Here is a 27,307-nt window from a genome sequence, read left to right as displayed (position 1 = left end):
CAGGCAGTATGTACACTCACCTAAAGGATTAATAGGAACACCATACTAATATGGTGTTTGACCCCCTTTCATTTTCAGAACTGCCTTAATTCTAGAAAATCTGTATTTGTTAAAATCGCTCAAAAGTAAACATACCAGTGTGTTAGTTGACATCTCCTATTCCCCTCTGTCACAATTTTGCTGCTCCCCACCCCATTAAAAGTGGTTAAAAACAGTTTTAAAAAGTTTGTTTATAAACAAACAAAATGGCCTCCAAAACAGGAAGTAGGTTGATGTACAGTATGTCCACACATAGAAAATACATCCATACACAAGAAGGCTGTATACAGCTTTCCTTTTGAATCTCAAGAGATTATTTGTATGTTTCTTTCCCCCTGCAGCTCTCATGCACTGAAGTGTCAGGCTGATTCTTCCAGCAAACAGCTCTGCCTGTGTTTGTAATTCCTCAGTATGTGAAAGACCAGCCAGCTCAGATGACGATTTATCCAGCTTGTAAAAGATGAGAGCAGAGAGAAGCTGCCTTAATCTAAATAATACACAGTCAGGCCTGGTGCACACCAGAGGAGTTTTTCTGAGCGTTTTGAGTTTTTAAATCTGATGCTAATGTTATCCTATGTGTCTGTGCACACTGGAGCAATGAGGTTTTGTAAAAAGCCTCATAGCATTACATTGGGAAGAGCTTTTAGAGGTTTCAAAAGCTCTTCCCAATGTAATGCTATGGGTTTTTTTTACAAAACCTCATTGCTCCAGTGTGCACAGACACATAGGATAACATTAGCATCAGATTTAAAAACTCAAAACGCTCAAAAAAACTCCTCTGGTGTGCACCAGGCCTCAGTGTGCATGGAGGGGGGCGTGCATAGCAGAACCACAACACTAAAGAACTTGGCAGCCTTCCAGACACAGGGCGAAAAGTCCGACAGGGGAAAGATAAGCTGATTTATTACAGAGACAGTGATAGTAGAAAGTGCTGCAGTAAGCCAGAGCACATTAGAATAGGTTTTGGAACTTGTAGGATGGTAGAAAACCGGATGAAATTTTTGTTACGGAGTCTCTTTAATTCTACGTGGCATTGATTTAACAAGGTGCTGAAAGCATTCTTTAGAAATGTTGGCCCATATTGATAGGATAGCATCTTGCAGTTGATGGAGATTTGTGGGATGCACATCCGGGGCACGAAGTTCCCATTCCATCACATCCCAAAGATGCTCTATTGGGTTGAGATCTGGTGACTGCAGGGGGCATTTTAGTACAGTGACCTCATTGTCATGGTCAAGAAATCAATTTGAAATGATTCGAGCTGTGAGACATGGTGCATTATCCTCCTGGAAGTAGCCATCAGAGGATAATAATAATAATGGTGGTCATGAAGTGGACATAGTCAGAAACAATGGTCAGGTAGCCCGTGGCATATAACCCTTTCGGGACCGGCCGCCTAAACCCCCTTAAGAACCAGGCATTTTTGCTGAAAGGGGGGAGGGGTGCGTTTGGGGGGTCAGGCAGCCGGATGCCTGCAGGGACTTGCTGGGCATAGTGTCCCCTGTGTGGCCAAGAGTCCCGTCCCAACCCCCTCCCCCCCACCACCTTTAAAGGGGAACTGAAGAGAGAGGTATATGGAGGCTGTCATGTTTATTTCCTTTTAAACAATACCAGTTGCCTGGCAGCCCTGCTGATCCTCTGCCTCTAATACTATTAGCCATAGCCCCTGAACAAGCATGCAGCAGATCAGGTGTTTCAGTGGTTCAGACTTATAAGTCTGATCTGACAAGACTAGCTGCATGCTTGTTTCTGGTTTTAATCAGATACTACTGCAGAGAAATAGACCAGCAGGGCTGCCAGGCAACTGGTATTGATTAAAAGGAAATAAACATGACAGCCTCCATATACTTCTCTCTTCAGTTCCCCTTTAAGCAGCAGCCATCATTCAACTTCCAGGCTCCAGCGATGAGCTACAGTGGACTCCTATGCTCCGGCCGGCATCTTTTCTCCTACTGTCTCTCAGTTCCGGGTCGCAGCTTGATGACGTCATCAATCCAGGACCCGGCGCTGACGTCAGGAGCAGAAATGCAGGCAAGAGTGGTGGGGAGCGCTGATCATCGCGGGAACAGCAGGGAGTTGAGTGGATCCTACCGCCGCAGCTGTCAAATTGATCACTACGATCCGCCGGCGATCGTAGTAATCACGTGATCAGCAGCCATACGTGATGGCTGCTGATCACTGAGGGGAGATTCCAGCTGTCATATGACAGCTTAATCTCCCCTCTCGGGTGCGCACGATCGCGTCGGGAGTGTACATTCCGCATCAGGCTAGAACAGCCCCAAGTGCGGCGTAGGCTCTAATAGCGGCGGTCCCCAAAAGGTTAAACAATGCCCAAATGGCAATAAGGGGCCTGAAGTGTGCCAAAAACATTCCTGACACCATTACACCATCACCAGCCTGCACAGTCCTAACAAGGCATGATGGATCCATGTTCTCATTCTGTTTACGCCAAATCCTGACTCTATCGAGACTCATCAGACCAGGCAACATTTTTCCAGTCTTCAACTTTCCAATTTTGGTGAGCTCGTGCAAATTATAGCCTCTTTTTCCTATTTGTAGTGGAGATGAGTGGTACCCGGTGGGGTCTTCTGCTGTTGTAGCCCATCCGCCTCAAGGTTATGCGTGTTGTGGCCTCACAAATGCTTTGCTGCATACCTCGGTTGTAACGAGTGGTTATTTCAGTCAACGTTGCTCTTCTATCAGCTTGAATCAGTAGGCCCATTCTCCTCTGACCTCTAGCATCAAAAAGGCATTTTCGCCAACAGGACTGTGGCATACTGGATGTTTTTCCCTTTTCGCACCATTCTTTGTAAACCATAGAAATGGTTGTTCTTGAAAATCCCAGTAACGGAGCAGATTGTGAAATACTCAGACCGGCCCGTCTGGCACCAACAACCCTGCCACACTCAAAATTGCTTAAAATCGCCCTTTTTTTCCCATTCTGACAATCAGTTTGGAGTTTAGGAGATTTTCTTGACCAGCACCACACCTTTAAGCATTGAAGCGACTGCCATGTGATTGGTTGATTAGATAATTGCATTAATGAGAAATTGAACAGGTGTTTCTAATAGTTCTAGTACTAGTAAAAAGGCCTACCCATCAAAAAACAGGTGCTAGACCACGGCCGCTACTCCCATATTCTCTTGCCCCCCCTCCCCCGGAAACTCGCACACAGACTCGGTCGCCCGTTTTCCACCGCTGTCCGAAGTATATGCACACACGGAGATGTTGCTTGCTTGTCAGTTGGAAAAAGCTGCTATTTCCCACAATGCAATGAGGAGGACGCAGGAGGACACAGAAACAGGTTTTATTATATAGTGCTAGACCAGTGGTTCCCAACCTTTTATGAGGTATCGCCCCTTAGGGGAAGATGACTCACCCTTGTCGCCCCCCTTCTCTTAGTACGGTATACCCTTATGCCAGGTGGTGGTGCCAGTGGAGGGGGTAGCGCTGTGACCTTGCCAGATAAAAATAGCCGGTGACTCAACTACTTTGCGCCAATTCCCTTACCGGTGTAATGTCAGCTATTGCAGCCCCACACGTTGTGCAGCCCCGCATGCGCAGTAGGAGCCTGCGTCCCATTAAATTGTGCAGCCACGTAAAACGTCCTAAATATGTCCCGAGACTGATTGCAGCAAACCTATCTCAGGAACTAGCGGGGCTCGGGGGCTGCAATTCGACACAGAGCTAGATCTGGGGGTCCCCTCCCTCCCCTGAAAATTTCGGGAGTGTACGTGGTGCGGAAGCGGAGATATTTCAGGTAAATAATATCTAACTTCCCACTGAGCATGCGCAATACTCCAGTGAGGAAGACTGCTTCCGGGCTGCAATATCTGACATTACACTGGCGCGTGACCAACGAGCCCTGAAGAATTACGCAACTCTATCATGCACACTTGCATATTTTATACAGATCATATTTTTGCCCATAATTTTCTTAAAAACGAGTGACACTGCGACACTTTATTTTTTCTGCCTTTTCATACTGATCGCCCCCCACAAATTTACCGCCCCCCTTAGAACCCAAATCGCCCACCTGGAGGCGATCGCCCCCAGGTTGGGAACCACTGTGCTAGACCTTAGGCCCGTTACAATAATAGGCACTAGGCCTTGGCCACTACACCTTCACAATCCCACTTCTCCCCCCCCAAGCTGTTGCCACGCATGGTCATGTGCACGTACGTAATGCGTACCTGTGTGCACACGCCCGCCCCCTGCCCCTGTCCTCCTGTAGTGTCCAAATGGCCGCCAGCGTGCACACTGGCAAAAACGCGGGGACACGGGTTTTATTGTATAGGATGGTGTGTATGTATGTGTGTGTAATACATACATACATACACAATACAAACCAAAAGTTTGGACACACCTTCTCATTCAAAAAGTTTTCTTTATTTTCATGACTATGAACATTGTAGGTTCACACTGAAGGCATCCAACCTATGAATTAACACATGTGGAAGTATAGTACCTAACCAAAAAGTGTGAAACTGAAAATGTCATTCTCGGTTCTTTACAATAGCCACCTTTTGCTTTGACTACTGCTTTGCACACTCTTGGCATTCTCTTGATGAGCGTTGAGGTAGTCACCTGAAATGGTTTTCACTTCACAGGTGTGCCCTGTCAGGTTTAATAAGTGGGATTTCTTGCCTCATAAATGGGGTTGGGACCATCAGTTGCGTTGTGGAGAAGTCAGGTGGATACACAGCTGATAGTACTACTGAATAGATTGTTAGAATTTGTATTATGGCAAGAAAAAAGCAGCTAAGTAAAGAAAAACGAGTGTCCATCATTGCTTTAAGAAATGAAGGGCAGTCTGTCCGAAAAATTGGGAAAACTTTGAAAGTGTCCCCAAGTGCAGTCTCAAACCATCAAATGCTACAAAGAAACTGGCTCACATGCGGACCACTCCAGGAAAGGAAGACCAAGAATCACCTCTGCTGTGGAGGATAAATTCATCCGAGTCACCAGCCTCAGAAATCGCAGGTTAACCACTTGCCGACCGCACGCTTATACCGTGCGTCGGCAAAGTGGCAGCTGCAGGACCAGCGACGCAGTACTGCGTCGCCAGCTGCAGGCTGATTAATCAGGAAGCAGCCGCTCGCGCGAGCAGCTGCTTCCTGTCAATTCACGGCGGGGGGCTCCGTGAATAGCCTGCGGGCCGCCGATGGCGGCTCGCAGGCTAAATGTAAACACAAGCAGATCGTAAGGCAGATCGGCGATCCCCGGCCAATCAGCGGCCGGGGATCGCCGCCATGTGACAGGGGACGTCCTGTCACTGGCTGCACAGGACGGATAGCGTCCTGTGCAGCCCGGATCACTGGGCATGACAGGTAGGAGAGGGAGGGGGGGAATTTCGCCGCGGAGGGGGGCTTTGAGGTGCCCCCCCCCCCCCCCCCCGCAACATGCCTGCAGGCAGGAGCGATCAGACTTCCCCCCTGCACATCATCCCCATAGGGGGGAAAAAAGGGGGCGATCTGATCGCTCTGCGTGCCCGCTGATCTGTGCTGGGGGCTGCAGAGCCTACCCAGCACAGATCCCAACAAACAGCGCTGGTCCTTAAGGGGGGGTAAAGGGTGGGTCCTCAAGTGGTTAACAGCAGCTCAGATTAGAGACCAGGTCAATGCAACACAGAGTTCTAGCAGCAGACACATCTCTAGAACAACTGTTAAAGGGAACCTTAACTGAGAGTGATCTGGATATTTCCGTTTAAAGAGACACTGAAGCGAGAAAAAAATTATGATATTATGATTTGTATGTGTAGTACAGCTAAGAAATAAAACATTAAGATCAGATACATCAGTCTAATTGTTTCCAGTACAGGAAGAGTTGAGAAACTCCAGTTGTTATCTCTATGCAAACAAGCCATTAAGCTCTCCGACTAAGTCTTAGTCGTGGAGAGGGCTGTTATCTGACTTTTATTATCTCAACTGTAAGTGAACTGTTTACTTTTTCTCTGCTAGAGGAGAGGTCATTACTTCACAGACTGCTCTGAAAGACTCATTTTGAATGCTGAGTGTTGTGTAATCTGCACATATTATAGAATGATGCAATGTTAGAAAAAACACTATATACTTGAAAATAAAAGTATGAGAGTATTTTCTTTGCTGCTAATCTTCTAGTAATTATTCATAGTACACAACCAATTCACTATATCATTTTTTTTTTCGCTTCAGTGTCTCTTTAAACAATACCAGTTGCTTGTCAGTCCTGCTGATCTCTCTGGCTGCAGTAGTGGCTGCATCACACACCTGAAACAAGCATGCAGCTAATCAAGTCTGACTTCAGTCAGAGCACCTGATCAGCATGCTTGTTGAGGGGCTGTGTCTAAAAGTATTAGAGACACAGGATCAGCAGGAGAGTCCAACACTTAATATTATTTTAAAAGGAAAAATCCATATCCTCCTCAGTTTAGGTTCCCTTTAAATGGAGACTGTGTGAATCAGGCCTTTATAGTAGAATATCTGCTAGGAAACCACTGCTAAGGACAGGCAACAAGCAGAAGAGACTTGTTTGGGCTAAAGAACACAAGGAATGTACATTAGACCAGTGGAAATCTGAGCTTTGGTCTGATGAGTCCAAATTTGAGATTTTTGGTTCCAACCACCGTGTCTTTGTGTGACGCAGAAAAGGTGAACGGATGGTCTCTACATGCCTGGTTCCCACCATGAAGCATGGAGGAGGAGGTGTGGGGACTTTGCTGGTGACACTGTTGGGGATTTATTCAAAAGTGAAGGCATACTGAACCAGCATGGCTACCACAGCATCTTGCAGCGGCGTGCTATTCCATCCGGTTTGCGTTTAGTTGGACCGTCATTTATTTTTCAACAGGACAATGACCCCAAACACACCTCCAGGCTGTGTAAGGGCTATTTGACCAGGAAGGAGAGTGATGGGGTGCTGCGCCAGATGACCTGGCCTCCACAGTCACCAGACCTGAACCCAATCGAGATGGTTTGGGGTGGACTGGACTGCAGAGTGAAGGCAAAAGGGCCAACAAGTGCTAAGCATCTCTGGGAGCCCCTTCAAGACTGTAGGAATACAATTTCAGGTGACTACCTCTTGAAGCTCATCAAGAAAATGCAGAGTGTGTGCAAAGCAGTAATCAAAGCAAAAGGTGGCTACTTTGAAGAGCCTAGAATATTACATATTTTCAGTTTCACACTTTTTGGTTATGTACTATACTTCCACATGTGTTAATTCATAGTCTGGATGCCTTCAGTGTGAACCTACAATGTTCATAGTCATGAAAATAAAGAAAACTCTTTGTGTGTGTGTGTGTACGCACGCACGCACGCACGCACGCACACACACACACACACACACACACACACACACACACACACACACACACACACACACACACACACACACACACTCTCTCTCTCTCACACTTACACTCTCACACACACTCTCACTCTCTAACTAGGGTGTGTATATACAATTTGTACTTTTTTTTAATCCAATTTGACAATCCATCACACACTATACAATTATTGGTAAAGTTGCTCTGAGTTTTCCAACATACCCAGTCTCAAAAAATTGAGAAAAACAGGAAATGCGATCAGATTTCTCAACTAAAACAAAAAACCCTTTTGATTTTTGGGTACAATCAAATTAGGGTTAAATCAAACAGAAAAATTGTAACATGTGGCCACCTTCATTCTCAGCACCTAAGTCCAAAAACTGTGAAGTGTTTCAACTGCTTTCTAATAATAGTATTCAATACTTTGTACGGACAATGCTTGAATTGATGGAGAATTGACAGATTGGATGTGTACAGTAATAATGTTTGATCATTATGTACTTTTATCACTAAAATATGTAGACCAAAGAAACCATAAAGAGTCATAAAGCGACCACATAAATAACGCTACTAGCAAATATCATGTGCTCATTATCTTTGGACTTAAAGGACCACTATCGTGAAAAATTGTAAAATACATGTAAAGGCATACAAATAAGTACATTTTTTCCATAGTAAAATGAGCTATAAATTACTTTTCTCCTATCTTGCTGTCACTTACAGTAAGCAGTAAAATGCTGGCAGAACCGACGGGTTTTAATCTAGTCCATCTCTTCAAGGGGATTCTCAGCATGGCCTTTATTTTTTATGAAGACACCCCTTGAAATGGATTTATATAAATATGCTGCACAGCCTCCCTGCTTGCTGCACACTTTTGTAGCAGACAGACGGAGCAATTGCCATTCACTAAGTGCTTTTAAAATAAAAAAAAAAAACCTGAGAAGGGGTGTCTTCATAAAAAATAAAGGCCATGCTGAGAATTCCCTTGAAGAGATGGACTAGACCAAAACCTGGCGGTTCTGTCAGATTTCTACTGGCGTCAGGTCCTGGAGCCGGCTACTGAAGGAGCATCTCCTTATTGGGGGGCGGAGCTCCACCCCGTCTTCAGTCTCTGAGCAGCTATTGCAGCTCGGGAGAATTTTAGACAGCGAAACCGCCCTCTTTACACAGAGTACAGCGCTGTGATCAGCAGCAGCGCTGTACTGGGGACAGCTGTGTGACACTCTAAAATGTATGCTTCAAATCTTTTGAATGAAAATGTTCACACAGGTAAAGTGACTTTTTTATTTTACAGTGTCCAAAGTATGCTCGCTGCAAATGCTGGAACAAAGATGGGGTTTAAAAACACCATTACCTCCTCTGCTTGTGCGGATAATGCACAAATCCAGGCTTCGATATTTCGGTAGAGTTGACAAGAAGATTGACTACCCTTACCAGGTAAAATCAAGATCCCTCTATTTTGTAGATAAGAATTGTTCTCCATTCCTTAAAGTGTACCAGAGATCTAAAAGTAGCAAAAACCGATACTTACCCGGGGCTAGAGGAAGCACGTCTGCCGTTCGGCCGCGATAAACCCCGGTAACAGGCTCAGTTGGGTCTAGTCTGGGTCTTCTGCACATGCTGTAAGTGGCTGATCGAGGCTAAACGGCACACCATGGGAGGACAGCGAGGGACTGAGAAGTGTTTATGGGTCTGTAGGAAGCCCCGGGTAAGTATCAATTCTTGCTATTTTTTTCGATTTCTGGTTTACTTTAAGAGCTAGAAGCCTCACACAATTTAGTACCAAAGGCTCTGGCCCCTTTAAAGAGACTCTGTAACAATTTTTTCAGCCTTAGTTCTTCTATCCTATGAGTTCCTATGCCTGTTCTAATGTGCTGGGGCTTACTGCAGCTCTTCCTAATTACACTGTCTCTGTAATAAATCAATGTATCTTTCCTCTGTCCTGTTTGTCGGGCTAAGGCTTTGATTGTGTGGAATGTGCAGGGCTGCTTGGGATTGGTAGAAGCGATACACACCCTCTGCAGGCCCCCTGCATACTCACACACTATGCTTAGCTGAGCCTATTAGAAGCTGGTTAGTTTGTTTGTAAACACTGCCTAAAACTGTTAATTACAAGCCAGGATTGCAGCAGAGAGTGGCAGAAACAGCACAGAGGGGCACAGGAGAAAATAAGGAATAGAATGGTATGCTTTTTAGTGTAAGAATATTAGAGTACAGATTCTCTTTAAAGGCCGGAGCCTTTTTTCAAATTTACACTTGATCACTCTGGCTTACAGCGATCAGGCGGCCAGGAGCCAATGAAAATGGCTCCTGACCAAGGTACAGAAATCAGCTGTTTTTTTAGACTGCGGAGGTCTGTGCTGGCAGAAACGTGTGATTGCGTCCCATGCTTGGGAGCTGCCGCCATTAAAGCCACAGCGCATCAGGCTTATGTAGCCATAAATGTGGAGCAGTTTTAGCCTGCTGCAATCCTGAAGTAGTTAAAGGGGTACTATGGTGAACATGCTGTTACATTATCAACACATCATTTATTTAATATGGACAGCATAGCTTTAACCATAAGGTGCGTACATACGCACTCTTAAAGAGAATGATGGGTCTGTCAGACCCTCCTGCTGGGCGGTCGTTCTTCTGACAGTAGTGCGAGTGTACAGTCTGTCTGCAGACTGATAAGGCTGTTTCTGAACGATCCGCTGAGCGGATATTTCAGAAACGGCCTTATCAGTCTGCAGATAGACTGTACACACGACTACTGTCGGGAGAACAACCACCCAGTGGGAGGCTCTGACGAACCCGTTCTCTTTAGTAGTGCGTGTGTACGCACCTATAGAGTTTGTGTTAACAAAAAGAAGCTTTAAACATATCTCTACCTCCCTACACATCTGAGCTGTGTCATGTGATAAGAATCCAATGAACTGGCCCTCTGCTTAACTGCTGCTGACACTCTACAGCTGATTTACGAAACGGGCACCTCAGATACTACAGACAGAGCCATGCTATGTAACTAGCTAAGTAAAAAAATAAATAGGCTGTTAACTAAAGTAACTAATTAGCAGCCTGTTTATTTACTTAGCTAGTTACATAGCACAGCTATGTAGCATCTGAGCTGTTCGTGTTGTAAATCAGCTGTAGAGTGTCAGTAGCAGTTAAGCAGAGGGTCAATCCATTGGATTCTTATACAATAATAATACAATACAATAACATTTCTATAGCGCTTTTCTCCCATAGGACTCAAAGCGCTTAGGCTCTCTCAGATTCAGTAATTGGTAGTAGGATGAAGTATTCACACAACAAAAGTTATATTTCTGCAAATGCCAAACTGAACAGGTGGGTTTTCAGTCTGGATTTAAACACAGCCAGGGATGGAGCTGTCCTGATCTGTTGAGGTAAGGAGTTCCAAAACGTAGGGGCAGCATGACAGAAGGCTCTGGGACCAAAAGTTTCCAAGTGGACTCTGGGTATGACTAGATTGTTAGAACCTGTGGATCTGAGAATGCGGGGATTGCTACGTAGCTGCAACATATCTTTCATGTATCCAGGGCCTAGATTATTCAGGGATTTAAATGTCAGTAGGCCGATCTTGAATAGGACCCTCCATTCTATAGGTAGCCAGTGAAGGGAGTGCAGGACTGGCGTTATGTGGCAGTGACGAGGTTGGTTGGTTAGCAGTCTGGCCAGCAGTATTCTGTATCAGCTGTAGGCGGTACAAGACCTTTTTTGGAAGGCCAGTGTAGAGAGCATTACAGTAGTCCAGTCGAGATGTGATGAAGGCATGGACTAAGGTTGGCAGATCTTCTGGGGGGATGAGGTGCTTAATTTTTGCAATGTTCTTCAGGTGAAAATAGGATGATTTCACCACAGAGTTCTGAAGTTTAAAGAGACTCTGTAACATTAAAAAGATCCCCTGGGGGGTACTAACCTCGGGTGGGGGAAGCCTCCGGATCCTAATGAGGCTTCCCACGCCGTCCTCTGTCCCACGGGGGTCTCGCCGCAGCCCTCCGAACAGCCGGCGACTGTGCCGACTGTCAGTTCAATATTTACCTTTGCTGGCTCCAGCGGGGGCGCTGTGGCGGCTTTCGGCACGGAAATAGACGGAAATACCCATTCTCCGTCGGGTCCGCTCTACTGCGCAGGCGCCGGAAACTTGCGCCTGCGCAGTAGAGCAGACCCGACGGCGATCGCGTATTTCCGCCTACTTCGGAGCCGACAGCCGTCAGAGCGCCTGCGCAGGAGCCAGGAAGGTAAATATTACGTCACCGCTGCACGGAGGGCTGCAGCGAGACCCCTGACGGATGGAGGACGGCGTGGGAAGCCTCATTAGGATCCGCAGGCTTCCCCCACCCGAGGTGAGTACCCCCCAGGGGATCTTTTCATGTTACAGTTCCTCTTTAAATCACCATCAATTAGAACTCCCAGGCTTCGCACATGATCAGAGCTGCGTAGATCCGTGCCTCCTATTCCCAGTGGTGAAGACTGCAAGTTAAGTTGTTTTGTTATCATGCTCTGCCCTCCAATCAGAAGGACTTCAGTTTTGTCTGCATTTAGTTTCAGCCTGTTGTCATTCATCCATTGCTGTAGTTCACGTAAGCAGGTTTGAAGGAAAGATATAGTTGGGTGGGTATAGTTGGGTGTCGTCTGCATAGCAGTGGTATGTCAGGCCATGTTTTTGGATTAGTTTTCCAAGCGGTAACATGTAAATCATGAAAAGCAGGGGAGAGAGGATTGAGCCCTGGGGCGCCCCATACTTAAGTGATACAGGGGTGGACAGGAAGGGCCCCATAGACACTTTGTGGGTTCTGCCACTCAAGAAGGATTGGAACCACTAAAGAACTATGCCATCAATGCCGCAGTATTCCTGTAGCCTGTTTATCAAGATGTCATGGTCAACTGTTTTAAAGGCTGCAGAAAGGTCTAGCAGTATGAGGATCGAGCACTCTCCTCTGTCTCTTGCCATAAGCAGGTGGTTGCATATTTGGATGAGGGCAGTTTCAGTGCTGTGGTGTTTCCTGAAGCCAGACTGGAATGGGTCATAACTGTTGTTTTGTAGGATTTTGGCTTCTAGCTGGAGGTAAACAGCTTTTTCAATTAGCTTGCCCAGAAAGGGGAGGTTAGAGACAGGTCTGTAGCTGGTCATTGCATCTGGGTCCAGGGAGGGTTTTTTAAGGAGAGGCCTGATGATTGCTTCCTTCAGTGAAGCAGGAAATATCCCTGATTGTAAGGAACAGTTAACAATTTTGAGGAATACCGGTACGAACAGGTCGGGGCAGTTCAACATGAACTGTGTTGGGCCAGGATCCAGGTCACAGGTAGTTAGGCGGAGGTGAAGGAGGATGCTTGATGTGACTTCTTCATCAATTTCTTTGAAGTTTGACCAAGGTGTTACGTTGTCTCTGCTAATGGTCTTCGGCGCTATATTAGGCTCAGATGCTGTAAGTTGGATGGCGGACCTTATAGCGGAGACTTTGTCTGTGAAGAAATGGGCAAATTGGTCACAGAGGTCCTTTTGAAGACTCGATATTAAGTTTTTGACATGCCGGGTTGCAGATTTTTTCCACTGTGCGGAACAGTTGGGCTGGTTTGTTAACTGCATTTGCAATCTCTTGTGATAGAAAGGATGATTTTTTTCCTGTGATTACCTTTTGGTAGTTCTTCAAGTGGAGGATTAAGGCATGTTATCACTAATGACGGCAGCTCAGATGTGTAGGGAGGTAGAGATGTGTTTAAAGCTCTTTTTTTTTTATTAAAACAAACTCTATGGTGAAAGTTATGCTGTCCATATTAAAATAATGATGTGATGGAACAGCATAATTTTCACTATAGTGCCCCTTGAAAGCGTATCTGATTAAATAAACATAGGTACATGTAGTGCTTGTCCCAATAACTAATTGTCTGAAGACCCACTGGTACAGCAGGTGTTAAACAAAAAACTTGTCTATGTAAATAAAGCTTGTAGAACAACTGCTTAAATTTAATCAGGTTTCCTGAAAAAATAAATAGAAGGCAAATCTGGCGAGGAAAAGGCAGATCATTTTAGTGCAGGAATGTTCAAAAGGTAGGTAGTTCTGTTTGTTTTGCAGCAGAATAAAGCAGATTTTGCATCAGATTAGTCTATGGTGTTGCATCTAAATATGTCCATTTTCCCAGAAACAAGCATTTTTGCCACCAGGTTACTCCACCTCGTGTTGATCAGTGACGCTTGGTTTTCCTTAATGCTGTGAAAAGTGCTTGTGTTGGGCAGCCAGGAGGCTGAATTGCCTGACAAGTGAGCAGTTTAGCTGTGTGTTAGATATTGTGCTTCATAGCAGTATTCGGGGCTATATTTATTTTTCCTCATGGCTATGGCATGCTTGGAAGATTGGATAGGTTTAGTTGTATGTGTGTTGTAGGATGTCAGAGAATAAGGAGCTAAAAAGAAATGGAGATGGTGCTCAGACTAAAAAAGCTTTCTGTAAGAAATGGAATCTTTTGTTCTCTTTCCTTCACAAGTGTATATAAGCTACCAGAGGTTTGTACAAAGACAATTGTGTGCTGGTTGTATAAAATTTTATGTAACTGCAGCCAAGGGGAGGTCTTTATGGATATAATTTACTGGATATAAAGATGCAGTTCAGGAGAAGTTTTCTTCAGTTCTGAATCAGCTCTATTTACTTCTGCTTCAGCCTGCAGCTGTTGAAGGCTCAGTGTCCACCATCCTGTGTTCTGGTAACTAACTAGTAATAGCTTTAAAATAATTTTAAAGCGCAATAGCAAATACACATACAGTGGTGTGAAAAACTATTTGCCCCCTTCCTGATTTCTTATTCTTTTGCATGTTTGTCACACTTAAATGTTTCTGCTCATCAAAAACCGTTAACTATTAGTCAAAGATAACATAATTGAACACAAAATGCAGTTTTAAAAAGAACTTAACTGTGGTTTATCACACCTGAGTTCAATTTCTGTAGTCACCCCCAGGCCTGATTACTGCCACACCTGTTTCAATCAAGAAATCACTTAAATAGGAGCTATCTGACACAGAGAAGTAGACCAAAAGCACCTCAAAAGCTAGACATCATTCCAAGATCCAAAGAAATTCAGGAACAAATGAGAACAAAAGTACTGTAATTGAGATCTATCAGTCTGGTAAAGGTTATAAAGCCATTTCTAAAGCTTTGGGACTCCAGCGAACCACAGTGAGAGCCATTATCCACAAATGGCAAAAACATGGAACAGTGATGAAACCTCCCAGGAGTGGCCGGCCGACCAAAATTACCCCAAGAGCACAGAGAAAACTCATCCGAGAGGCCACAAAAGACCGCAGGACAACATGTAAAGAACTGCAGGCCTCACTTGCCTCAATTAAGGTCAGTGTTCACGACTCCACCATAAGAAAGAGACTGGGCAAAAACGGCCTGCATGGCAGATATCCAAGGCGCAAACCACTTTTAAGCAAAATGAACATTAAGGCTCATCTCAATTTTGCTAAAAAAAAACATCTCAATGATTGCCAAGACTTTTGGGAAAATACCTTGTGGACCGACGAGACAAAAGTTGAACTTTTTGGAAGGTGCATGTCCCATTACATCTGGCGTAGAAGTAACACAGCATTTCAGCAAAAGAACATCATACCAACAGTAAAATATGGTGGTGGTAGTGTGATGGTCTGGGGTTGTTTTGTTGCTTCAGGACCTGGAAGGCTTGCTGTGATAGATGGAACCATGAATTCTACGGTCTACCAAAAAATCCTGAAGGAGAATATCCGGCCATCTGTTCGTCAACTCAATCTGAAGCGATCTTGGGTGCTGCAGCAGGACAATGACCCAAAACACACCAGCAAATCCACCTCTGAATGGCTGAAGAAAAACAAAATGAAGACTTTGGAGTGGCCTAGTCAAAGTCCTGACCTGAATCCTATTGAGATGTTGTGGCATGACCTTAAAAAGGCGGTTCATGCTAGAAAACATGCTAGAAAACCCTCAAATAAAGCTGAATTACAACAATTCTGCAAAGATGAGTGGGCCAAAATTCTTCCAGAGCGCTGTAAAAGACTCATTGCAAGTTATCGCAAACGCTTGATTGCAGTTATTGCTGCTAAGGGTGGCCCAACCAGTTATTAGGTTCAGGGGGCAATTTCTTTTTCACACAGGGCCATGTAGGTTTTGAGGTTTTTTTTCTCACTAAATAATAAAAACCATCATTTAAAACTGCATTTTGTATTCAATTAGGTTATCTCTGACTAATAGTTAATGGTTTTTGATGAGCAGAAACATTTAAGTGTGACAAACATGCAAAAGAATAAGAAATCAGGAAGGGGGCAAATAGTTTTTCACACCACTGTAAATTGCACATAAACTGCAAGTGTCCCACATCTCACATCTAAAGGCATGACAGGCGGCACAGTCTGGAAAACCTCTGAGTTACACACACAGCTCCCTGCCTGCCTCCCTGCTAGAAGGCTGGTAATGAAAGCGGAGAGTGACGCTTTGGCAAAGTTGGTACCAGAATCCTGAGGTTCCCAGGCTTCCTGGTTGATACCAGAATCCTGAGGTTCCTAGGCTTCCTGGACTTGTGCATGGTTGGCCAGTCTAATAGTGGCTAACACGTCCAGTGAGTCTGTTTCTATTGGGTGCTAATGGTGATGGTCACATTGTAAAGCTGCAAGACTGGAATTAGCTATTGTGGTTTTAGAAGACTAGAAAGTCATAAAACCTGATGGATGTACACTTGACATAATTGTTGTAACTAGTAATATGTAGACCTGCAAAAGCTCCAAAAGTTGACTTGGGCAACTTGGGCTGCCTGAAAGGATGTTCGATTGTGTGGGTAGGGGAGAGACAAACCCATGTCTGATTGCTGTTTTCATTTCCTGCTGCAGGTGTTAGCAGCTTGATCCTGGATGCTCTCAATAATATCAGGCTACAGGATAGAGCTAGATGTCCAAAATCCATTTTTTTTCCACATTGTGCTATATACTGTAGTATTTAAACTTTATGCTATTTCGTGCTATTTTGTCCTTGAAGAAGCACTCGCTTGACACTCCCGTCACGCTCATTAGTGCTCAGACCCTAACGCTGCATCCACACTGGAGCTTTGCTCTTATTGTTGCCACTATGGTTTGGATTTTGCATTGGAGTGTTTGCATGCATCAGTAAAGGTTTTCAGCAGTGCTGGATCCCACCCTAACTGACAAGTATCATTGCTGTCCTGCACATCTACATTTCCATGTTAAACCTAGAACAACTATATTAAAACATTAACACAGGCATTGCTGATTTATTTCAAATTTCCAGTATCTTATTGTTTAGCGGTTAGCCAACATCCTCCTAAACACTGTTGCATGACATGACTACAGGAAGTTGATCCACATGACTGTTACTCATTATAGCAGATCGGAAATCAGAACTTAAAGGAAACCTGAACTGAAAATTAAAAGTCAAAATAAGCATACACAAGTCATACTTACCTTCCATGTAGTCTACTCCTCAGTGTCTTTCTCCTGTCCCGCGTCCTGTTTGTCCACTGTGATCAATGGATTTCTCTGCCCTCCATTTTGAAAATGGCCATTACCCATAACAGCTTTTTGGTCAGCACACAGTTAAACTGTAACATCGCCCACTTGAGCCATAGGGAAACATGGACATTACCTGGTACATCAGTTTTCCTCTCAGCTATAACTGACAGCAACTGATATTTTACTGACAGCAACTGATATATTTCAGATCTGACAAAATATTGTCAGAATTGGAAGGGATTATTGTCAGAAGAAAATTGTGAGCTTCTGAGAGGAACTGATGGCAAGGTAACTATGCAATGTTCATTTGAAGTTACCTCGTGTTTATTTTAAATATTTTTACTCAGTACAGGTTCTCTTTAAAATTCATGTTTTTTTTATCACAAAGAATTGTGTGATTTTGTGACCTTTTTTTTTTTTTTTGTAAGTCCTGTTTTACAGAGTTTTTAGCCTGGGTAAGAGCTGCACAGGAAATCCTTAGTTCTGTATCTAACCTAGAGAGAAGAGAAGTCCATTAATGGTTGTATTCTTTATGGGGAAAAAAATGCGATAGCCAAGATTTCTAAGATACACATCTGCCTTGAATTACACTGGGGACGATTGCTCTGCGCTTGCTGATAGACAAAGTGCTAGTGCAGTGTCTCCCTATGGGAACATTCACATTGCAGCAATGCAGTTTGTTGAAAAATGCAAACCGCTGCATGCAGCGTCTATTAGAGGGATTGCACTGGGATTCTTGTTCTCCAAACAAAAATCTCAAAGCACAATTGCCAAAAAATCAACAACAAAGCGCAGTGCACAATTACAATTGCTAAGCGATTGGCGATTTTCAGTCTGAACCAGGCCTTTGTTCACACTACAGAGTTTGAATTTGCAAAGCGATATTGAAGGTATGTGCGATTTTGACAAATTCTTTCAAAGCTTGATCGCTCAGAAAATGCTGCATACAGCACAATTGTGATTTAATATAATAAAATGCCATTTAGATGGCGTTGGCTTTACTTATCAGGAAAATGTTTTGTATGTGTCATGGTAACTCTTGATTGTTATGAGCGTTTATCTTGGTTTTCAGGCCTATTTTGAGGTTGCAGATCACTCTGGTATGAGGTCGGTGGTGATGTGGAACGCCCTGTGTCCTGAATGGTACAATACCCTTCAGGTTGGAAATGTTGTTTTCCTTCAGCAATATGTTGTAAAGAAGAGTTATGCCAAAAGGACGTTCCCAACTCCAGGAAATCTGCAGGTGAAGAGACTGCCTAATCTTGGTAACGTATTTCTAAAGTACCGGTACTGCGATTAGTGGTTTATACATTACCAATTACCATATCTTTGTCTTCTGCTACTAGTCCTACAAATGTTACACCCTCTACAGCTTTGTGCTTTTATGTTCTGTTCAGTTTCCAACTACTGCATATACAGCTGTAATAAAGTCTACCTTTTAAAAAATCTTTTCTTTAAGGTTAAGTTACATTCCATCTTGCACATGGATGATTTACTTTTGCCTGCCCAGGTCCCTCGTCTTCAGTTTTAGTCCTCTTTCTCCTCCCAGCAATCTTTGCACTCTCTACCACTGATCCACTGCAGCCTACTATTCACCCTTGCAGGGATGGTACCATATCCTTAGCCCCCACTGCACCCCACCCACCCACCACCACCTCCACAACATCATAGCTCCCAACTGTCCCTCTTTTGGAGGGACAGTCCCTCTTTGGGAGCCCTGTACCTCTTTCCTCCTCATTTGTCGCTCTTTCAGGACTTTGTCCCTCTTTCAGGACTTTGTCCCTCTTTCAGGACTTTGTCCCTCTTTCAGGACTTTGTCCCTCTTTCTATGTAAAAATATATATTTTTCAACTAAAAATGTGTTTCATTAACTCTAAACTTTATTCCCATCTTTTAAATTGATATATTGCTAATTTTAAAATGTTAATATGAAGGAAAATAAAACAGGATAGAAAGGACAAGTGTGGTTTGAATTATAAAACATATTTTTCTAATGAAATCTTTGTGGTATGCGTGACTAGAGGTGTGATGGGGGCGTGATCAGGGGTGTAGCAGGGGTGTGGCTTAAGTGTCCCTCTTTCTCATCTCAAAAAGTTGGGTGGTATGCAACATGCTTCTAACACAGGACACTCAATCACTTGTTTCATTGTAATAGCTGCAGATAAAATTATAATACAACCATAGAAATACTTTGCCCAGTACATGCAGGCCCGACCCTAGACTTTTTGCCACCTTAGGCAATCTTTAAAGAAGTCACCGCCCCCCCAAGCCGTTGGTGTGGGGGGCCGCCTGAGCTGGAGGGGATAGCGGGCAGGAAGGAGGTATTGGGCCTAGCGGCGGGGAGGGGGGTCGGACCCCCCCTCCCTCGCCTGGGTCCCCCGTCCTCCGCTCCCCTCCAGCTTTAAATAGTTACGTTGCTGCAGCTATTGTAAGAGGCAACGGGCGGGATCACTCACCTCTTCCTCGTTCCAGCGTGCGCTCCACTGACGTCACTTCCTGCTACGCCGCCCACTCACAATACAGTGGCGGCGTAGCAGGAAGTGACGTCAGTGGAGCGCACGCTGGAATGAGGAAGAGGTTAGTGATCCTCGCCCGTTGCCTCTTACAATAGCTGCAGGCAGCAACGTAACTTTTTAAAGCTGGAGGGGAGCGGAGGACGGGGGGCCCAAGCGAGGGAGGGGGGGTCCGACCCCCCTCCCCGCCGCTAGGCCCAATACCCCCTTCCTGCCCGCTATCCCCTCCAGCTCGGGCGGCCCCCCACACCCACGGACGGGCGGGTGGCGCCCCCCCAGAAGTGGCGCCTGAGGCAAAAGTTTCACCCCGCCTCATGGGCGGGCTGGCCCTGAGTACATGTGATAAGATGTGATAAGAGTTTGACTGCAGTGTTGTCCACAATATCTGGAGCTCTTTGAGGCTTCAAATAAAGGGCAGATGTCACCAGGCGTGCTGCACCAAAAAATAGTGTATGACAACAGATTGTGAGTGATGCTAAATATTGGGCATACCAGAAACGCATGAACCTAGGTTGCATGCTGTAGGTTCTGTATTAAAGGGCCACACCCCCTTAACCCAAATATTACTAGGCCACACACATCACTGCTCTTCATGCAACATTGTCAGACTTCAAACAATAGACAGATGGCAATGACCTGCAGCTATTACCAATGCAGACAGATAGTGAGGTAGTGATAGGTGAAACAAATCCTGAAGTCATGCAGGCTAACAACTAATCCTATCAGGATATTCACTTGTAATAAATTCACTATTAAAATGAATATAGGATATCCAGTTAAAATGGGGTTATATATTAAGTCAGGGCCACATATACTATATAGTATGCAGCAACTGCATTTCAATGATGATCCAGTGTTTATAGATGTTTATGCATCCTTAGTAGAATGCAGCCTTTTATTGGACACTGTGTCAGGTTTGACACAGATTCACTTTTTATGTGGTTATAATGTTTTAAAATGAGGCTCTTATCAGTAATATAATATATTTGCATAGCTGTGACTTGCATTGTGTACACATTGTGTTCACTGATTAATTGTTAGCCTGTGCTATTGTAGTCAGTGGAATTGGTTTATTAATGTTGAGGAAAATTGAATGATATAGGTCCAGCAAAACTGAACTGGATTTTTCTAAAAAGTGTCTATTAGGTTTGCAAACTTCACCTGGGTCGTATAAATACATATATTTGTCAAAGGTTAGTGAATTTGTGCCTGTGCTATTGCTGTCACTTTTAGAACATACAGCAAGTATGACTGCCTAATACACCCATGAATAGAAGCTGTGAGGCCTGGTTCACACATAAATCTCTACATTCCAGTCCTGTCCTTAGCGTTCTGATCCTGTCCTTTTGCATCAGTTTTCTATCACTTTTACCTGACTGAACCGGAAAGGTTCTCCTTTTATGTATGAAAATATTAATAGAAATATATGCAAAACTGATGCCAACTGCCAAAAACTGACAGGACAGCACTGGATGCCATTTTATGTGTGAACCAAGCATTACCGAGGGCGGGTGCACAGAGCTGCAGCTGCTGATTCACTAACCTTTAACCTTTCCATGTCCCCACTATTTCACATGACCCAGGTGAGGGTTGTAAACCTTTTCCACATGATAGCAGATCTTAAAAAAAAAAAAAGTCCCTTCTTTATTATACACTGGGCAATGTCAATCAGGCAATTCTCTCCTCCTTACCTCCCCCCGCTTTCACTATCCATTCATTTATGGGTTAAATAGACAATTGAACAATGGTAGGATTAGCAGGCTTTAATATTGGTACAGGTCTGCTTTACTTCTCCATATGTCATAGCAAATAGATACTCACCAGTGATGGCTGATTAGTAAACTGGTGCAGATTTTATGATGGATATTCAGAAGAAGTAAACAGTGAGATAAATCCAACAAATGATGTGAGTAAATAGACTGGGAAGGATAAGGTCGTATAATTCACCTTTTTATTACAACACGCACATTATTTTTAACTTGACTTTTTAGTTCAAATGTCTTCTAAATGCATTACATCATGTTGTTTCTTTATGACTGTAGCAGTCTCCGCGTAGATTTGAGTCATCGGTTAAAATTATGATGCACTCGTATTTTCTAGGCCATGCAAAGCAAACTAGAGATTTGTTATCCAGCATTCTGTGTTTTGTTACTGCATTTTATGGAGCTGTGTTGTAAATAGATTGGAATTGCAGGCAGGTGGATAGAATACACAGACCTGAGCCTGCAGAGAGAGACAGACCACTCCCGACTCGCCCGCAGATCTGGCTGATGTGAGCAGATGTGAAAAATGTAATTCCCGGATCATACAAAAGTAATATTTCACTCCTTGTTGGCCACAAGGTAGTTAAATTACCTGACAGAGTTTATATCCAAAGATGATGAAAGCCAGAAGCCAAGAAGTTAGGGTACCTAAATTTGCAACTGATATATAAAATTTGTGAGTACGTTTTTTTTTATTTGTCATTCGAATCATATTTCTGGTTGCTTCTTAAAATGTATGTGATGAAATAGACCTGCGGGCTGAATTTGCTGAACCTTCATGGAAATGCTGGATGCTGTGCTGATCCTTGGTGCAATTACACTTTCTGAATCATACACCTGGAACAACTGTGTAGATCATTTGTGTTCATTTTACTGATTTACAGGAAGCTGTGGGAGATTTTAGATTGTCAGGAAGATCTTCTGCTGTTCCAGAATCCAAGATGTTACAAAGCTCAAAAAGTACATATTTACCTAAGTGGTGGGAAGCCGGCTTACTGCACAGGTACTCAGCCAAGTGTAGTACAGCCATGCTCATGCCCGAAGAGAAATGCAGTCCTGATGTTCCTACTGACAAGCCCTTGTCTGTAATCGTCAGGGGGCCACCACTCAGCACAGCAAGGGGGGATCGGAGGACAGCGTGGGAAGCCTCTATAGCAGGGCTTTTCAACCTTGTCCACAACACTGGGATGTATATTAAAAAGGTCATTTTTATGAGTAGGAGGATAAATACAATAGTTTAACTCATCAGTTTATTTTCACCCTCGGTTCACTTTAAGCACCTAGGTATGCAGACTTCTTATACAAACATTTGTGGAAGAATATGCGGATCCGAGTAGCTTAGTGACAGATCATACTAGTAACTTTAAAGAGAACCCGAGGTGGGATTTAATTATGCTAGTGGGGCACAGAGGCTGGTTGTGCACACTAACACCAGCCTCTGTTGCCCCATGGTGTGCCTCCAAGACCCCCCTGCGCGGCGCTATACCCCCCGCAGTGCTGGCGACACGCAGCGTGTCGCCAGCACAATGTTTACCTTTTGCCTGTCTGTTAGCACCGCTCCCCCGCCTCCTCCGTATCGACGTTACCCGCCCGCGTCCCTTCCCTCCCGCTGATTGGAGGGAAGGGATGCGGGCGGGTACCGCCGATACGGAGGAGGCGGGGGAGCGGCGCTAACAGACAGGCGAGAGGTAAACATTGTGCTGGCGACACGCTGTGTGTCGCCAGCACTGCGGGGGGTATAGCGGCGCGCAGGGGGGTCTTGGAGGCACACCATGGGGCAACAGAGGCTGGTGTTAGTGTGCACAACCAGCCTCTGTGGCCCACTAGCATAAGTAAATCCCACCTCGGGTTCTCTTTAAGGGGAAAAGGACAACCCACAATAAATCTTCATAAAACGGTTCGTGCAGTTTCAGTGCAGATGAGAAGAGAAAAATAACTATTCCAGTCTCTGCACCACTGCACTGCCAGGTATAAGTTTATCCATCCTTATTAGACTATTAATATGACAAGTCATCTTGTTAAGAGAACTACATGAAAGGAGGGTCAGTTTTGGCCACCGGTGTGTGCACTATTTTGCAGTACAGGCTCCCCAATCATGTAGTGCTCTGATAACTTTCTCACTCCGAGTTGCACGACATCCTCTGTTGAACTGTCTCATGTTGACAAGTCGATAGGATTTGTTTCTGTTTCCCTGCATGAACTAAGCAAATTACTTGTCAGAGGCTGATGGATGAGTCAGGGGCCTTATTACTAGGAAGGGGCTGGCTGCAAACCGCCAGGGTGAGACGCCTCACAATGCGGCTAATATGATCTATCGCCTAGAACTGGCCGAACTCTTATTTCTCTGCAATCAGGACAGGGGTGAAGAACAACCTTCTATCATTGGATTATTTATTAATGAAAAAAAAAAACAAATTTGTGCTTTACAGATCAACCTTAATAAGTCAAATTGTCTTTTAGTTCTTTTGTTGTTTGTTCTATAGTTCATCTTTGTCACAGTGGTTGGTACTGTTCTGTAATTGTGTCTCAGAGCATGTCTGGCTGTGTTTAATCCTCCATTAGGTATTATTCTTGTAGTAAGATTTTTATAGGACATATTAAATATTCATTTATCTGTCTGTGTTACCTTTCCCTTGTGCTTTGCTCTACAGGATTTAATACACCTATGTTACAAAACTACCGTATATACTTGAATATAAGTTGACCTTGTGTACAAGTCGAGCCCAACATTCACCCCCTCTTATGCTGGAATTTTTATTGACTCAAGTATAAGTCTACCCAGCAAAGTTAATGGCTGTGTTTGAGGACCAGGAAGAAGTAACAGCTGCATTTGGGGACCAGGAGGAGTTAATGTAAAGCATTGCAGCTATTTAACTCCTATTGTCCCTAAGGGCTCTTTCACAACAAGACGTTGCGTTTTAGAGGACGTTAAGGTCGCATAACGTGCCCCTAACGCAACGCATGGTGGTGTTGAAGTTGGACGTCAGATTGAGCCGCGTTATGCAGCTCTTGGTGCGCCGTTTTCGTTCTACACTGATAGAACAAAAACGGCGCATGCGTCAAAAGACTGTGGAGACCACGTGATCGGAAGACTCCACATCCCGTGGTCCCGCCAGCCAATCGTCGCACAAAGCGGCCGCTCCAGGGGGTAAACACGTTACGTCAGCACAGTGCAGTGAATATTAATTAGCGGACTCTCCCCTCCTCCACTCCTGCACTGAATATCACAGCATAGGGCCGGCGGAGGACACAGAGCCATGTCAGCTATATATAATCACAATCTCAACAGCAAATGCAACGAAAACGGCGCATGCTTAAAAAACAAAACACAAAAAAAACAGACATTACTGAGCATGTGCAAGCAGTATAACGCAGCAAAGTACAAGTATAACGCACAGCATGCTGCACTTAAATTAAACGTGCAGCGTTATACTCTAACGCAACGTGTGCACTGTGAACAGCACATTGATTTTTCAGTGCTGTGAGTTGGGCTGCGTTACAGGCTGCTGGACGTGGGACTTTAACGTCCCACTATGAAAGCAGCCTAAAGGACATCTGAGATGAATATAAACTGAGAAAAACAATTGTATCTGTTCTTCTCCTAAAATGACTTTTTTATATATCTCAGTTTTTATTTTGTATTTGAATTTTTTAGTTTTTACTGTTTCATTGTCTCTGCTGAATGACACCTTCACTGAAGTATGCCAGAGCTCAAATCTAGGAATTATTGACCCTGTTTATCTCTTTGCCGGTCTCAGAAGCCATTTACTGACAGGAAAGTGTTAATACTTATCCGTGAGGGTTATGCTATAGTCTGACCCAGTCCGACTTGGTCCTGACCTGGACAGAAACTGTCACTTACATACCTGATGTTTAACTCTTTCAGGAAGAGCAAGAGAAAAAAAAGGAACACGGCATAGTTATTTGTGTCCTTGGCACTGTACTTACAAGTTTATCTCATCATTTCACGTCACCTCGGTTGTCCTTTTAAGTGCAGACAATAACTTCTCCAGGCCCCCAAGTGCAGCAATTATTAACCCCCTTCCTGCAGCTTAGTTTTTCCCACCTGCCCCTTTTCTTGTTAATTGTTGTGGCCAGGACTTTCAGACCTGTGCTTTCTTGTCATTTCCTTTATCAAGAAAGTGTCACCTACCACTGGGTAAATTGCTGCAAATAATGCACACATTACGCACTGTGCTCAGTGTTGCCCATGATGCCTGTATAATTCGCCACCTATACTTCTATTTAATGAGTTGGACCTACATTTCTAGACTTATACTCGAGTATATATGATACTTAATGACAGGGACAGAGCACTCCAGGTTTCTGATGCTCTGCTATACAGGTGTCGAACACAGGGCCTGCGGGCCAAATGCGGCCCTCCTTGCCATTTTATGCAGCCCTCGAGAGTTTCAAATGTGCATCATTGTAAGCGGTAAAATAACAGCAGTGCACAGCTTTCCTGTCTAAAGGATGACAGGATTTCAGGTTGAAACATTATAATTTTGAGTCTGAGTGCAGCAACAACCCACCGGACCACTTCTTCGCTACAAACCCCTGTGTGGTTGGTAAAACACACGCACACCTTTTTACCCCTGGCACCCTCTCTCTGCATTGAAGAGCAGAGATGGGCCGAACGGTTCGCTGGCGAACGGTTCCAGGCGAACTTTGGTGGTTCGCGTTCGCCTGGACCAGACGAACTTTTGCGGAAGTTCGATTCGCCCCATAATTCACTATGAGGGTCAACTTTGACCCTCTGCATCACAGTCAGCAGGCACATTGTAGCCATTCAGGCTACACTAAGCCCTGGAGCCCCACCCCCCCTTATATAAGGCAGGCTTGCCGGCCATTACACTCACTCGTGTGCCTGCTAGAGACAGACTAGGAACAGCTGCTGCAGACTTGTTCTCCTAGGGACAGATTAGTTAGGCTCTTGGTCTTGGCTTGCTCCTGGCTGATTGTTATTGCTAAAATAGCACCCCTCAACCGCTCTTTTGAGAGCTAATGTTTTCAAGATGTCTTTTTTTTGTGTTGCTCACTGATACTGACATTATACAGCCCTATCTGTTGCAGCTGGACCTTGGTAATTGTTATTACTGTGCCAGCCAGGCCCTCCCTAACTATCTATACTGGGACACCTACCTATGCTTACCTAACTACCGGGGCACCTACTTACCTATACGGGGACACCTACCTACCTATACTAGGGGACCTACCTATGCCTACCTACCTATACTGGGTCTCCTGCCTATGCCTAGCTAACTACTGGGACACCTACCTATGCCTACCTACCTATACTGGGTCTCCTACCTATGTCTAGCTAACTACTGAGGCACCTACCTATGCCTACCTAATACTGGGACTCCTACCTATGCCTACCTACCTATACTGGGTCTCCTACCTATGCCTAGCTAACTACTGGGACACCTACCAATGCCTACCTACCTATACTGGGACTCCTACCTATGCCTAGCTAACTACTGGGTCTCCTACCTATGTCTAGCTAACTACTGAGGCACCTACCTATACTGGGACTCCTACCTATGCCTACCTACCTATACTGGGACTCCTACCTATGCCTTCCTACATACAAGAAGATAATAAGGTCGTTGCTTCATTGTGGACAGACCAAATTTGATCAGCTGGACAGTCACTGCTGTTCTGTCATTGAGCTACCACAGCCCGGGGGACCATATGGGCTGGAAAACTGCCACGGCCTGCACTCTAGCCATGTTGCGCATCAGTCCAGCACGGCCGTCACTACGCAAACAGCTGTTTGCGGTGCGTTACACAGAGTTTGGTGTGTCAGTGTGAAGCAGAACTCTAATTACACTCCCTGATTGATGTATACACATGCAAGATGTTTTAAAGCACTTTAGGCCTGCAATTTAGCATTCAATGTGATTTCTGCCCTTAAAACGCTGCTTTGCGTCACATCCAGATTTTTCCCCGGGACTTTGGGCATGTATTCCACTCCGCCATGCCCCCCTCCAGGTGTTAGACCCCTTGAAACATCTTTTCCATCACTTTTGTAGCCAGCATAATTTTTTCTATTTTTCAAAGTTCGCATCCCCATTGAAGTCTATTGCGGTTTGCGAACTTTTCCGCAAATCGAACCTTCCGCGAAGGTTCGCAAACGGGGTTCGCGAACCTCAAATCTGAGGTTCGGCCCATCTCTATTGAAGAGTAGCGCAGCAGA

At 44.6% G+C, this 27,307-nt stretch overlaps 1 protein-coding gene across 3 annotated transcripts in view; it reads left to right on the top strand.

Moving 5' to 3' along the window:
* RADX (RPA1 related single stranded DNA binding protein, X-linked) overlaps positions 1–27,307 on the top strand; it is a 99,027-nt gene that overhangs the window by 12,979 nt on the left and 58,741 nt on the right. For all 3 annotated transcript variants that reach the window (XM_068251052.1, XM_068251053.1, XM_068251051.1), the window contains exons 2-3: positions 8,637–8,779; positions 17,905–18,097. In XM_068251052.1, coding sequence (XP_068107153.1) covers positions 8,637–8,779; positions 17,905–18,097 — 336 coding nt within the window. The remainder of the gene's footprint in view (positions 1–8,636; positions 8,780–17,904; positions 18,098–27,307) is intronic.

This window comes from Hyperolius riggenbachi, chromosome 8 (genome assembly GCF_040937935.1).
Source record: "Hyperolius riggenbachi isolate aHypRig1 chromosome 8, aHypRig1.pri, whole genome shotgun sequence".
NCBI classification, from domain to species: domain Eukaryota; kingdom Metazoa; phylum Chordata; class Amphibia; order Anura; family Hyperoliidae; genus Hyperolius; species Hyperolius riggenbachi.
This window is presented reverse-complemented; position numbering and strand designations above follow the sequence as displayed.